This window comes from Chamaea fasciata, unplaced genomic scaffold (assembly GCF_029207755.1).
Source record: "Chamaea fasciata isolate MVZ Bird 193981 ecotype frontalis unplaced genomic scaffold, bChaFas1.0.hap1 SCAF_3, whole genome shotgun sequence".
Taxonomy (NCBI): Eukaryota; Metazoa; Chordata; class Aves; order Passeriformes; family Sylviidae; genus Chamaea; species Chamaea fasciata.
In genome coordinates, this window is record NW_027094088.1 from 45,385,385 (window position 1) to 45,401,002 (window position 15,618).

The 15,618-nt window shown below is 35.4% G+C and overlaps 1 protein-coding gene across 2 annotated transcripts in view; it reads left to right on the top strand.

The window, feature by feature from the left end:
• Nucleotides 1–15,618, top strand: part of RYR2 (ryanodine receptor 2) — a 376,644-nt gene that overhangs the window by 254,559 nt on the left and 106,467 nt on the right. For both annotated transcript variants that reach the window (XM_066178844.1, XM_066178845.1), the window contains 10 exons: nucleotides 2,549–2,663; nucleotides 3,238–3,370; nucleotides 4,522–4,625; nucleotides 6,005–6,140; nucleotides 6,491–6,677; nucleotides 7,143–7,248; nucleotides 8,429–8,549; nucleotides 9,749–9,918; nucleotides 11,565–11,785; nucleotides 13,125–13,215. In XM_066178844.1, the coding sequence (XP_066034941.1) occupies nucleotides 2,549–2,663; nucleotides 3,238–3,370; nucleotides 4,522–4,625; nucleotides 6,005–6,140; nucleotides 6,491–6,677; nucleotides 7,143–7,248; nucleotides 8,429–8,549; nucleotides 9,749–9,918; nucleotides 11,565–11,785; nucleotides 13,125–13,215 (1,384 nt within the window). The remainder of the gene's footprint in view (nucleotides 1–2,548; nucleotides 2,664–3,237; nucleotides 3,371–4,521; nucleotides 4,626–6,004; nucleotides 6,141–6,490; nucleotides 6,678–7,142; nucleotides 7,249–8,428; nucleotides 8,550–9,748; nucleotides 9,919–11,564; nucleotides 11,786–13,124; nucleotides 13,216–15,618) is intronic.

The following is a 15,618-nucleotide window of genomic DNA, read 5'->3' on the forward strand; positions in this document are numbered from 1 at the left end:
AGACACTACTCTTAGTTATGTAGTATCCTCAGTAGTAGGATAAAACCTTTGCAGCATTATATGTATCATGTGGAGGGAGAAGCAGTTGACATCCGTAAGACTTCTGAAAAAAGTTGAAAAGATGTATGCAATATTTCATGATATCAGAACCTATCTTATTACTACATTTTAAATAGTATGGCTGTTTAATAAAGAATACTGTCAAGAATGCTATCCATTTTTTATGAATGCACTTGACTATTGGCTCTTGACACTTATGATTTCCCGCAACAGTCAGCCAATGGAGTTGTGCCTCCATGTTTGTACATATGCCATCCTTTTTATTGCACTAAATGTAGATGGTATGTTTGAGCCAGGAAGTATTTCACACACTGTTATTCTTCCTAGTTATATGATTAATAATAGTGAAGCATAGGGTAATAAAGAGGTCAATTGAAGGAAATAGTAAAGCAGACACGATAGTCTCTAGTAGGAAAGAGATTGGTTGGTTTTATTCTCTCATGTTTTTCTAAGAGATGTCTTTTGATAGTAAACATCAGCTGTGATCTGTTGAAAATCTCCAGTATGCAGGAGAAATGAGAAGCAAAGACAGCCTTATAAAAAGAATTCCAGGAATGCAAGCAGAAGCAAAACTTTTGTTGTGCAGAGTACTTTTTTTTTTAATGCTCATTGAAAACCTCAAATACCCAAATAATGTCTATACATAATTTTGTATTGTCATTATAAACAATGCCTACTTCTCAGGTTACCAGCAGGTCTCCTCAATGTTTCATGACTGTTGAAGTCTTTGGCATACTTATGGTAAGGCTTTGGCAAAAGGCGGGGTCTGGCATCTGTCAAGAGACACGGAGTACTGGCATTTCTAAATCTACTTTTTAATACAAATTGAAAATGTTTCATTTCACTCCAATTTATGAAGTCTAAAATGAGATTGATTACTAGATTTGGTTTACATGTCATGTTCTGTGTTTAGTTCTTATACATATCTTTTTCCTCAACATTTTCTACTGTGCATTAAGAACCAAGATTTTCTGAATCTATTTAATGTTAACAGTGTTTTTGCTGATACACAAAAGTCTAGTGTAAGTTAATCAAATGTTCTCATTACCCCTTCCTATCACCTTTCTTGGAAGTCTCTTACAGTCTTGCTTAGCTTTTAAGTTACTCAGCTGTGCTATTCATGCCTTTTGTAGGCTAACCTGAGCTCTAGCACCTATTTGGAAATGCCATTTTTTTTACTGTGAGTGGTATTCCTTTCTTTCAGCCGAGAAATGGAAACGTTACTTATTGCTGCTTTAAAACTCAGTTTCCTCAGAAATGCTGTTAAGATTTTTTTCCCTAAGTGTGACATTTTATAATACAGCTCACACTTAAACAAAACACTGAAAGTGGATGTAATTTGTGAAGCAGGGCAATGCTGTGGGCCAGCCTTTGAGGTGACATTTTGACTTCACTGCTTTCTGTAAAAAAAAAAGCTGCTACAGATAAAGAGGAATTTAGAATGTCTTGGAAGATTGATACCACTGAGGTCTTTTTCCAAGCCTGAAGTGTTAGTGCAGTAAGGAGATGAGACAGCTTTTGGAGGCATCATCACTGATACAAAGTTCAGTTTTAGGTTTTGGGAAAAAAGTTACTGGGAGTCAAAAACTCAGTGTCAAAAAGTCTCCTCCATGTCTCATCTTTTAAAAGGCTGAATTTTCCTTGCTTGACTGAAGGAGCTTTAGGTCAGGAAGGAAAAAAAAAAAAGACTGTTTAAAATGTACAGTGGAATTTGAACTGTTGCCAACAGTATTTTCTCTAGTGACCTGCTAATCCTTTTCTCCCATGACCTAATTGCTTTCACAGTTATTTATTGTTGCATTTGATTTCAAGACTAATTATAGTTTTAAGAAATTTAATTACTCTTTAAACTACCCAATATCCAATATTTTAATTGGATATACCATGTCAAATAAAATATCGACATTATGATCTTGAAGTCTGATTTTAAATATGAAAATCTGTTCTGATGAAATCTGTAGAGGAGAAGAGTTCTGCTGAACAATTACTCATGAATAATATTTGCGCAGCTTCTGGTTTTGGCACTTAGAAGTTAGCTGGATACCTCTTTCCCCTAGGATTTTTTTATTGCTTTTGATGGCAGATAGCAAATGTCTCAATGTTTTAATAATCTAAAAAGGATTTTGTGTCAAAAGTACTGCATAACTGAATTTAAAATTTAAAATAATATAGCACTTTTGATGATACTCTTGTCAGAACATAGTTTTAGGTCTGAATGGAATTTCTAATGCAAATAAAAGAGTCTTCTACTCCAGTGTAATCAAGGGGTAATTAGTGCACTAACTATAGTATGGGAAAACGAAGGTCACGTTCTTCCACAATGTGAATAGAAAAATAGACAGGAGAGATTGAAACTCAATGGGAAAAGTCCCTGAGGTAATTTTTTACTTCAGGAGGTGGTGAAGAATTGCACAGTAAATCAGCTTTGCAAATAACATAATAGGTGAACTGCTGGTCTATAACATTTTTTAATTTTGTTTTCCTGTAGAGACATCATGAATAATAAAGTATTTTACCAACATCCAAATCTCATGAGAGCTTTAGGCATGCATGAAACTGTCATGGAAGTGATGGTGAATGTGCTTGGTGGAGGAGAATCCAAGGTAAAGCAATTTACTGTTAGAAGGCAGTGGGTTTAGGATAAAGCTATTCAAAGCTTTTTCCTATAAGGTGCTGAGCTGTCACTGGAGGCGCTGGGATCATAACGTCCTACTAATTTCCATTAACATAATAGTTGACTAAGTTTTTAGAAGAATCTGTCCTTCCATTCCAGAGGAAGGTATTATTAACATTGTAATTTCAGATGCTTTAAAGAAAAAACTGTAGCTCTTTCTATGTTTTAAAGGGGAAATCTTTTTTATTAACTAATTAAAAAACAACTCAGTATTACTCTATGGAACTGAGTATACACCTTCTTTCATGTTTGAATCGAGAATCTGTGGGTGATCCCAGCTTTTGTTTTTAAAGCTTATACCTTGATTTTTGAAGCTTAAGGTGTTAGTAATTACCTGAGAAAGTCCTGTTGATTCCAGTGAGAAACCTAAGGAATTAATTTCCCTGAGGAGCAATGAGTACAACACCTACATATTAGTATGTTAAAAGGCGTTAAGTAAATGATCTTTTGCATGTTTTATAACTGTATTAGAGTTTGAACTTAAGTCTGCTTTTGTTTCTTAGGAAATCACTTTCCCAAAGATGGTAGCAAACTGCTGTCGTTTTCTATGTTATTTTTGCCGCATCAGCAGGCAGAATCAAAAAGCTATGTTTGATCATCTTAGCTATTTATTGGAAAACAGCAGTGTTGGTCTTGGTAGGTATTAAAATAAAATTTAAAACTTCCTGCTGATTTATATATGAAACCACCTGTATTTTTCTGCATCCCTCTGTTTACTCACTATGTATTGAAGTTTCTCCTATTTCCAGTGCAAAATACCTTCATTAACTCTATTGCTAACTCTAAACAACTCCGCTGGCAGCAGCGTTAAGTTGAACTAATTTAGTACACTTTGTTGTATATGCCTCAATGTTCAGAGTGACTTAGTGGTTTGTTCCTAATTTTGAGGGACAGAATATATTCCTGTTTTTACAAAGAGAATCACTGATAACTTTTGGCAGTATTTCATTAAGACTTACCTCTCACTGCTCAACCTTGCATCCCTACACTTTTTTCTGTGTACTGGTCAGTATACAGCTATGGCAGTGGGAGAAACACAGAACTCATTTGCTTGATTAGATGCATGATTAGATGCTCAGAAATGAACCTTGAAACTGCCTTAACATGTTTGCTTTCCTTTTCTCGCCTGAAGTGTTGTAGAGGAAATACATTTATCCTTATTTAACTTAATACTTGATATTGACAATATATAAGTATTTAGGAATCATCATGGTAATTTTTTAAATGATCACAAATGTATTAATGTGAAGACATAGAACAGAAGTGTAAACTCAAAGTCTTTTTGAGGAAGAGCCCAAATCAAATGCCTTTGGAGTGCCAATATGAAAACCTTAGATTTTTCTAATGCTATATTTACTGCCATTTTTAAGAAAGATACACAACTTATAATCTTATATTTTAAAGCATAAAGATACTTTCTATTTGAATCGATTTGGTGGTATGTCTGTATATTAGACATAAAATCATTACTACATTTTCCTCAAAACAGAGTTGTGTCAGTTAGGAAAATGAGAATGAGATCTTAAAACAAAGTATATGCTGAGAAGAGGAATGTGTAAAACAAGCTGTTCTTAGCTTGACCAATCATTCTGTATTTTCATTTCATACCAGTGTCAAATTTCATGCAAGTGCCTGATGATTTATTATAAACTGAGATGTATAAATTATGTATTTATAATCTTGCGCTAACTAATGACAAAATGTTGCATCTTATTAAAAAAATGTGTTTCCTAAGAATTTTTTGGGGTTTATTGAATTGGTGTTAAAACTAAATTTCATTTTAACAGCCTCTCCTTCTATGCGAGGGTCAACTCCTTTAGATGTTGCTGCAGCATCTGTAATGGATAACAATGAACTTGCTCTGGCTTTAAGGGAGCCTGATCTGGAGAAGGTTGGTAGCTTCTTTATCAAGCATTTTTTTCCCCTGTGGAGAGGAGAAGATGCCAGTTCTTGGAGTAAGCAAAATCCAAGATTATATGAGAGTTTTTGGTACTTTTCAGGGGAAGATTGAGAATCTGGTTGGTTGTTCTTTCTGCTGGTGGTCTGAGGAGTAGAACTGAGTTTTCAGTGTTTACACACAGAGTTCTAGCCAAAAGGAATTTCTTCAAGGGCAGCTCTTAATTTTGCAGTAGTGGAGTCCATATCTGACAAAAATTCATTGCTAAAATCTTTGTTTATCTTTTGAATGGTGACATGCAGTGGTGACATAAGACAATAGGGATTACTAGGACCTTTGTGACAACTTGTTACAATATATGACAAATTTTCATAGAGATATCTGTCTATATCTGTCATATTTTCCCCTAACGTTTAAACTTGTTTCAAAAAATTTGAAGAAATTTGGATTAATTATGCTAAAGAATAAATCACTCATGAGAACCTGTGAAAATTCTGTAGTATGTGTAAATTGCTGGTGCAAGGAGGAATAGAATAATAGTTACTCTGTCAGTAGTAGATTAAAAAAGGCAGGTTAAATAATGAAAAGACAGATTCACAGTAGACATTAAAAGCTTTCATTAGAAAAGACAAAGGAACTGCAATATCCAATTTCTTTTTGAAGACCTCAGATTCTGGAGATGATATAATCTTCATAGGAAAACATCTGTCACGAGTAATCGAAGTGCAGATGTTCCTTTCTTGGAATAGGAAGATGGACCATGTGTGTTTAAAAGGACATTTTCAGTCTTACCATTCTTAAAATGCTTAGCCAGAAGGAGCTGTCCAAACTGGCTAAAGGCTGTGCTTACACTTCTTACAGTTCAGAAATGAAAATGCCGACTGAAAACTACTACTGAGCCTATAGTCCTGAATTAGAGGGAGTGTTACTGCTGTGTGTTTAAAAAACAAAGGAAGAAAAAAGGCAAGTGAAAATGAATGGTCAAAATAAAAGAGTGAACCTTTTATTCTTTACAAAAGAAAAGAATTGTTTTCGATTATGGATGATGTGTGGTTGGAGAATATTGCAAAACTGACTAATTTGTAGATTGCAAAAGAAATGAGATAACTGATAGCAAAGGATAATTCTAGAGAGAGAAATAATGGAATTGAGATAAACAGGTCTTGCAGTTTATGGCAGCAGTAGGAAAAGACTGGAAAAGTGAGCTAAGAAAGAGAGCGCTCTTCTGATTTGCCCAAAGCATGATAGGCTTTTGTCAGGGATAAGAGATTGCGGAAACCCTATCCTGACAATGGATGAGGGTGCTTCCCTTTGAAGCTGCACTTCTCTTCTTTTTAACAATTAATATCTGTTTCATCCTCTTTTGCTTTTAGGTGGTTCGCTACTTGGCTGGATGTGGGTTGCAGAGTTGTCCTTTGTTGATTTGTAAAGGCTACCCAGACATCGGATGGAATCCAGTTGAAGGAGAACGATATTTGGATTTTCTTCGTTTTGCTGTTTTTTGCAATGGTAGAGTAGAAGCCTAAACATTTTATAACTTCCTCCAATATCCAAATAAGTTTGTGATTTTAGATAGTAATACAAGCCGACTTGTTAAGTGGGTGTGAATTAAAAGAACCTGCAGAAGGAGTAGAATTATTCAAGATACACATTAACTTATATGACTTATATTTTTTTTTATTTCATTTCATTGTGGTAATACAGGAGTATGTGTGTTTATATAACTCTGTTGTGATATTTAAACTGTTTTGAGGTAAAAAGTATCTATGCATTCTGCTCTTTTGTGTACCTTTTTCTGATTTTATTTCAGAACTCTTTTTGATACAATCTTGTATGTTGATATTTGTTCTGTGTGGTAGGAGAGAGTGTGGAGGAGAATGCTAACGTTGTAGTCAGACTGCTTATTCGCCGACCCGAATGTTTTGGTCCTGCTCTAAGAGGGGAAGGAGGCAATGGGTTGCTTGCTGCTATGGAGGAGGCAATACAAATATCAGAAGATCGAACAAGAGATGGACCTTCCCCAAGTAACGGATCTAGTAAAACCCTGTAGGTGCAGTAGAATTGCTTACATTGACATAGTATTTATTTGTTTTGTAATCTTAGATGTGAAATGACTTCTTTGTTTAAAAACATGAATTATCAGTTCATTTTTCCTTGGATTCTGTGTTGGAGATCTATCTTTTGCTAAACAATGCTTCCTCTGCACTATTAATTTAAGTAACTCAATCTAAATATTAAGACATCTCTAGAATTCTATTTGTTCTTCTTCATTCCTTTAAGAGTCAGTCACAAGATGAGACAGATAAATGGTACCAGTGGTTACAAAGGAGATGTTACTGCAATTGTTTAGGGGCAAAATACATTCTGTCTTAGTCTGCTGTAAGTCCATTTGTTAACAGATGCCACTCTCTGTAAGCTGTTACACCTTTGAGCAGATTTTCTTTATTTATTACTGCTGTTAAAAACTTTTTTTTAAATGTTTTGTTTGTTGTAACATCTAACTAATTACAGTGAAATAGAAGAACAAGAAGATGACACTATTCATATGGGAAATGCAATCATGACATTTTATGCTGCTTTGATTGATCTCTTAGGACGTTGTGCCCCTGAAATGCATGTAAGTTTTACGTCTTCATACACTGCAAGGTAAAAACATACTTGTTTTACTGATCACTGGTTTGCTGTTCATTTTTTTTCTCAGTATCATGTTATCAGGTACTAAAGCAGTGGTATGGCTACACAGTATCTTAGTGGACATAATGCTTTGTTCTGCTGGTTGGCGTGGGGAAAAAAAAACCTCAGAAAGTGTTCTTTTTAAAGGAATTATTCCCTTGCTTTTTTGTTGTTGTTGTTTTGTTTTGTTTGACTGTCCATTGTGGCAATAAAATTCATCAAATGTCCCTATTTGCTGGGATGGTGTACAGTGATGTATTTTTTATAAACTAAGGTTTTATTCTTCATATACTTATTTTAAACAGACTTTTTAAGTGGCATGTAAAAATTTTGATGTTAGAAAATTCTTTTAAAATGTAGGGATAAGCATTATCCCTCGGACATGCACATCAGTATCTCAAAATCTATTCACACTGACCAACCTTCTCAAAGGAAAGATGTCACTATTTCAGGCATTAGATACAAAGAATTAGGAACACTATAAAAACTTTACCTCTTATTTTGTAAGAGATTGAAGCTATTTGAGCATATTTGTTGTTTATGATTCAATAAATATTATCATTCTTCGGAAATTTAGTAATACAGAGTTTCTCATTTCATCCTGAAATATTCCCTAATTAATATACATTATATAGATCAGTATGAGATTTGTGAAGGGATTTATAACTTGAGAGAGGAGAGTTACATGTAGCTCATAAGGTCAGTGTATGAGTACCTGTTCCATTTGAATAAAAATAATTGTCTTGTTTTCTCCCTGCCTTGCTGCCTTTTTTCAAAAACAATGGAGATACTTGAAAGTGTCTTATTTGACTAGGACAAAGCCCCTGATTTTTCAATCTGAAAATCTGCTTTTGTTTTCCTCCCCACCCACCATATGCTGCTACATTTTAAGGCTTTGTTCACCAGCTTTACCGAGTTTCTGTTCTGAAAATGAACTTGGTTTTATTCAATAAGCAAAGATGTAGATTTTTAGACTTTGCACATTTGCATCCAAACTACAGCAAATCGATGCAGATTGCCTAAAATTTACATTCTTCATTATAATGCAACTTTGAGAGTAGTTATTCTTTTGTATAAAAGATTAAAAGAAGATATTGCTAAATTTTTATTTGTCTTTTTATTAGCTAATCCATGCTGGTAAAGGCGAAGCCATTAGAATCAGATCAATTCTACGGTCTTTGATTCCACTTGAAGATTTGGTGGGAGTAATCAGTATTGCTTTCCACATGCCAACCATAGCAAAAGGTAAGATTTTTCTACTTTTTTTCTCCCATTCTATTCATCTATTTATTATGTGAATTAAAAGACAGATCATGTGTATCTCATACATGTTTCAAATATTTTTCTGCATGCTGCAGTCAACAATTCTGTGTACCCCTAAATTACTGATATAAATCCTGTTAAATTGAATTATGAAAATTTATTACAACTTTAAAATGAAATTTTTAATGCATGCTTTCTGGTTTTAGAGCCATTTTAAAATACTATAGTCTCATTTCTCAATAACATAATCCTTAGCTCTTGCTGTTCTAACCCTATCAATTGTTTCTAGCAGATCTTACTAAGACACCAGAGTTGTTCTCCAGCAACTATGGTGAAGAGATAGGTGTGACATACATAGGCAAATGCATTTCTTTGTTTTTCCTGCCTGTATAAGATAGACTGCAATTGTGGGTGCTATGTTAGCACCTGTATAACAGGGAAAAGGGTTACTTCTACTCTTTTGTGTGTCTGGAGAGAAGACATTATAAATGCAGCCTGGATTGCTTAGTCACTCACAACACAAGAGTTTCCTATAGGTTACAGGAGAAGAGATAAAAAGATTAATTAGTCTGTTTTACTATTTCGTATTTATGTTCCAAATAGGGATAGACCGATAGGTGAGATCTCAGTAGCAAACTACAGCTCATAGATAGAGAAGTGCTTGTTTACTTTCCAAAATGAAAGTACCAAAGTTTTAAAACATTTCAGTGAATTCCTTTCAGATATTTTGAAACTTTTGAGATCGATAGGACTGGTCAACACATTATTAATTCTCTGTCATACATTAAAGATATTCTCGCCAATGCTGCATTTCCAGTATCTCTGATGTAGCATTCTTGAAATTTTTACTTTCCATCTGCTTCTGCTGAGAACTAGGTGGTTATGTGGGTTAATTATTATGTTTTAGGTACTTAGCATTTAGAATATCAACTGTTAAGAATCCCTTCATATACAAAGCATGAACGGAAAAGCATGCAGAGACTTTGAGGTCTCTGGGTAGAATTTGTCTTAGGCATTCTTTTCCATTTAACTGCAGATATGTTTCCTTTGAGTAACAAAAATGTGGGGAATTTGCCTAGGTGTTAACAGAGACTCAAAAGCTCTGACAAGTAGCAGCATGACTGCCTAGTCTGCTGATGAAGGAGGATCCTTGTCACTGAAGTCTTATTTCTTCCTTTTAGATGGTACTGTGGTGGAACCTGACATGTCTGCGGGGTTTTGCCCAGATCACAAGGCAGCCATGGTTTTGTTCCTTGACAGGGTCTATGGAATTGAGGACCAGGATTTTCTTCTACACCTCCTTGAAGTTGGCTTTCTGCCAGACCTTCGTGCTGCTGCCTCATTAGATACGGTAATGGTTTCAGTCTGTTTTTATTTTGGTTCTCTTACCTTATTGAACACTACATCATTTTTCATCCCTTGAAAAAGCATTTTTTATGTCTTCACATCCTCTGCCTTTCTCAATTTCTACCTGAACTGCATGTTGCTTCTGAGCTTTGATAATACTTGAAGATGCATCATCCAGTGAAATGCTCCCTTTTTAAGAAATTGCACTGATACCCTTATCTATAAAAGGTGCAATGCCTTTCCCCAGGAGGCTTTCTGTGCTTGTGCTATGGAATCAAAATCAGATGAGCTGCCAATGAAGCAGCTGGGAAGAAGTGACTGGGAGCCTCTTTCCAGAGATAGACAGAAAGTGTTCATCTCTATGCATTCATTAGGGACACCTACACTGTTGTTTAGAAAATGACTACATTTCTATTTTAGTTCCTCCTCAATGTTGGTGGCTTTTTTTTTTTTTTTCCCCTGTGAGTCTTATTTCCATCTAATTTCTTTTAGCTGTCTTGGTCCTGAAAGGTTAGATTTAGAGAGCTACTGTGAGGGCTGACACATTAAATTTGGTTTTTCTATTTGACCTTTTATGGTAACTATTTTTCTGAAAATAATGATGTTGGTATTTAGGATCATAGAATCATACAATTCTTAAGGTCAGAGAAGACCTCTAAGGTTACGAAGTCCATCTGTCAACCTAGCACCACAATCACATTCACCATATCCTCAAGTGGCATATCCACTATTTAGATTTTTTTTTAACACTTCCAAAATTATGAAATTCCACTGTTTACCTGGGTAGCCTGTTCCGATGCTTGACAACCCTTTCTGAAGGATTTTTTCCTGATATCTAGTCCAAACCCCCCCTTGTGCAACTTGCGGCCATTTCCTCCTGTTGTGTCTCATTACTTGGGAGAGGAGACTGACACGTCACTACAGCCTCCTTTCAGGCAGTTGTGGAGAGTGATAAGGTCTCCTCTGAGCCTCCTTTTCTCCAGGTTAAACAGCCCCAGCTCCCTCAGCTGCTCCTCACAGGACTTGTACTCCAGGCCCTTCACACCAGCTCCATTGCCCCTCTCTGGACACACTCCAGCACCTCGATGTCCTTCTTGCAGTGGGGGGCCCAAAACTGGAGATTGGTGGTACGGTCTCACCACTGCTGAGTACAGGGTGATGATCACTGTCTTACTTGCCACACTATTGCTGATATGAACCAGGATGTCATCAGTCTTCTTGGCCACTTGGGGACAAGTTCATGTTGAGCTGTCAACCAATACCCCCAGATATTTAAGAAAGAGAAAGTGAGGATTTTTAACTCACATGGAACTTGGCCTTGTTCACAGCAAAAAGTTACTGACTTGTAGTACCTGTTTTTAGAGGGTTCTGTTTAACAACTGTGACATTCTTCAATATAATCTTGAAAATTATTTTGGTTTTGAATGGCTACATTTATGTTTTTTGTTTTCATGCATTAAAAACAAAACAAAAGCTATCTATGAGACTTTAAAAGCAGCAGAAGAAGGTAGGCATCTAGCTCCAGTAGGTATCATATGCTCATTTCTGAGTTTTGGAAATTTCCAAATTGCAGGACAAACCCAATAATTTCTTTTCATTTGTAACCACACTGATGAGACAAGTCTAATTTCTGTCCCATTGAATTTATAGGCTGCTTTAAGTGCTACGGATATGGCTTTGGCTCTGAATCGATACCTTTGCACAGCAGTCTTGCCTCTCTTGACCAGATGTGCTCCTCTATTTGCTGGCACAGAGCACCATGCTTCCCTCATCGATTCCTTATTACACACTGTGTACAGACTCTCAAAGGGATGCTCTCTTACCAAAGCTCAGCGAGATGCTATTGAAGAGTGTTTGCTGTCTATCTGTGGGTAAGCAAATACTCCTGACTGTACAGGAATGCTAAGTAAAGATAAAGTCATCTGTGATATTCATAATACAGGAATGCAGAACTATGCCACCAGTAACATAATTAAGTTTTTTTTTCCCTGCCAGATGATTGTGATAGCTTTTTAGATACTGTATTCAATTTGCAGCTTTATTAATCAACAGTCATTCCTCAGTTATCATTCATTCAGTCCTCAGTTATTCTGCCATCACCAAATCTTTTAAATTAAAACCTTGGTGATTAACTAAGAGGTTGCAAAAAGACAAAGCTCTGGAATTGTGGAGTTATAAATACACTGAGTTGCCATTCAAGTAATTTTAGCTGTGCAGATTTGTGGTTGATATTCAGTAACTTATCTAACTCTATGTAGAGATCTATTTATGGTGTGTTCCATTTGAAATCCTAATCAGTGATTGTTATGTCTCTTTGCTGAAGAGCTTTATGACAGATTTTGTTTGTGTGTCTGCAGGGTCAAAACCAGTTGGTTACTATCCAATTTTTAAGAAATCTCCAGGCTCAATTATGAGAAGCTGACTAGGCAAATATGAATTCAAGTTCTAATTACAGTTAACATTTGGGCTTTCAGTTCACCAGAGGATTTGGTTTGGCTTTTTTTTAGTATTTCACGATAACTTTTTTTTTTTTTGCATAGTGTGGAAATGTGCTCAGAAATGAAAGACACTTATATTATAATGCTGTAAAAAAATGTGTAATTAAATACATATCATTTAAATGGTATTTGATATGACCATTTAAAGTATATATATTTTTGATAGAAACCAATAAAATTGGCCAGATTTTACTATTTATCTGGAAAGATTTAATGTCCATGCCATTATAAAATTCATACTATAAAAATTTCTTCTGTCCTTCCAGTTGGTGCCCACTGCTGTGTCCTTTTTAGCACATCTAAAGGGATAGTGCTCTTACGTCTTCATTAGTTTCCAAGATATTTTAAGAGTCATTGAGATATATTACAGGAAATTAACATTATATGCTTTTCTTATGGGCATGGTGATCCTAATACACATTATCAAAATTCAGGGGTTTTTTTCCCTGGTTTTCTCTGTTTGTAGATCAAATGTCTTCCTGGCTTCTTTGAAGCATTTCATTTGCAGTTTGTTCAGCATATTTCTTTGGTATACAGTTGTTTGCTTTCTTCTGGACCCCTAGTGCCCTAGCGCCACAAGTAAAATTGTATTATTTTATGCATTTGAAGAATTTTGACAGCATAGGACTGATATGTTGCTTTAATGTACTTATCAATTATTTACCCAAAACTATGCTGGTACAACCTTTTGAAATTGTTTTTCTCCTTTTAGGCAGTTGCGGCCTTCCATGATGCAGCATTTGCTGAGGCGATTAGTATTTGATGTGCCTCTCTTAAATGAACATGCAAAGATGCCTCTCAAGGTAAAAGTAAATATTAGTATTCAATAGCATTCTTTATAACAGAATGCAACAGAAAATAGCTGCATTGAGAAGATTCTCTGTAATCTTTGTTATGTTACTTCTATTCTGCAGCAATCTAAGACCATAGTTTTTGAGGATAAATTGTTGCTTTGGGAAAAAATCAGTCTAATTTACATCCATCCTTATGGAATTTTGAAGTCTGGGTCTAATGTTTGCTTCTTGTTTAATTTCCTGTTTGTTTCAGCCCATGTGAAAACACAATAGAAAAAACCTTGGGGGCAGGGTCCAGAATCCAGTGCAAAAAACATATCAATTCATAGTTTGTATGTACCCTTACTTCTTGCCTCTGCTTTGGTTTTCCTTGCGCTTGGAAAAAGGACTCTTTTGGTGTTGCTGGTGTCTGGAAATCTGTTAAGTAATAATGTGTAGTAGTAATGTTGCATTTTGTTTTCAGCTCCTGGAAGTTTAGCTGTATGTTTTTATTCTGATTCCTAATGCATAAGAAAAATGAGGGTTTTTTCCTTTTGGAGCTGACACATTCCTTAAAGATTCCTGATATCGTCATTAGTTTTAATAAACATTTGGTTCCACACTTTCCCTACTGTTTCTCAGCAGTCTTTTTTACTGTGGCTTTCCTACTACAGTTTTGAATCAGATACAAGTATTTTTTTGTTTAATATCTTTTTATGCTTTAAGAGAACATCAGCACATCTACAACACTGATGTAAGAAGAGGAATTTAAATTGTTATTCTCAAAGCCAGGGCCTGCTGCTGAAGTCCTGCCAAGGAGTTCGTAATTTGATTATGCCCCCCCCCAGAAATCCTCCATCAAACTAAAGATTCTGGAGCAGCCATTCTTGCATGTCTGTGTGAGAAAAACAGCTGGTAATTTAGTACACTGCCCTGAAGGGGACCCTTCTAATGCATTATGGCATTTTAAGTGTTGCTAAAACCCAACAGTACTTGGCACTTCCTGTATGGCTGTAGTCGTTCGGGGTTTGGGTTTTTTTGGGCAAGGAAGAAAAAAACCCAGCTCCTTGACATCTGTTCATCTAAAAGAACAGATTATATGATACCAAGGGTCATGACTGCAGTGAGCTGCCCTTGTTGCTGAACTGAACAGTAAGGAAATAATAATTGGATCCTTTTGGCTAGTCAGGCTTTGAAAGAATACAGATGTGAAGAGAACCATGGTGTTAGGATTTTTCCCGCTGACACCTAGAAGACTAATAGGAGCTTCTGAGGAAATTGAACTCTTTATCTGGAAATAGACCTATAACTATTAACAGGTTTCATTGACAGTAAACTGATTTCCAGTGGTTCAACAAGGGTCTCCTACCCACATCTGCTGTGTTTCTGATTTGAAAGTATTGTAGTATTGTAGTGTGCATTCCTTACAGGCTTGTGCTGCCAGGCCTGTTATAGTAATGTAAAGAGGCAGTCGTAAGTTCATCAGGCATCTGAAAATGTAATTTTGAATGGGAAGAGAGGAGAAAATGATGAAGGCAAACCAGAATACAGTGCTATCTATTGTGAATACATTTGCTGGTTTCTACAGTTAAAAATTGCCTCAGGTTTTAAGCGGCATGAAAATTCAAATCTGTGATGCTTTTCCTGTATTCCATGTAGTTCAGACATTTTTGAATAGGACTGCCTTGTTTTTATTTCCTCTTAAATAATATTTAAGAGAATATTGATCAGGGATTTCTCTATGACTAATCCTACCTTTACTCTTTCGACTAGGTTTAAGAACATAGTCGTATATATTGCTATTCACGTGTAGTCCAAAAGCAAACTTGTCTGACCATTGAATTGAGCCACATAATTGAATATAGTTTTTAAAAAAATTTCAAATACATATTTGACTCTTAGAGTAGGTATTTCTGAGACTCCTGTGGATTGACATAAATGATAAAAATTCTGTCTTTTTACAACTTATATTCATTGAAGGTCTTCTCTGCATTTTCTTTAATCATCCAAAAATTCAAATAGTAAATGTATATTAACAGATAATTTAAAGATGAATATATATATATATATACACACACGCACATTCCATGTGTTGTTTTGGGATTTTTTTCCTGATCTGTTGAAAGTGTAAAAGAACAGTGCAGTATCAAGATTATATTTTTGGCTATCAAAATCCTCACTTCTATATATCAGATGTGGGGGGTTTTTTTGGTTGTTTTTTTTTTTTTTTTTTTTTTTTTAAATTCCTGTCTTTATATATGTACATATACACATTTGTGTTACAAATGTCTGCATTTTTCCATCTTGAAGTTTGGTCAGACTGGAAAAAAGGAAATCGTTTCAGCTCTCTATTGACTGGGACTTGCTATATTTTCCAAAAAGCTTTGCAAAATAATATTGAAACAAAGATGAGAAAACTTCTTATTCTGGCTG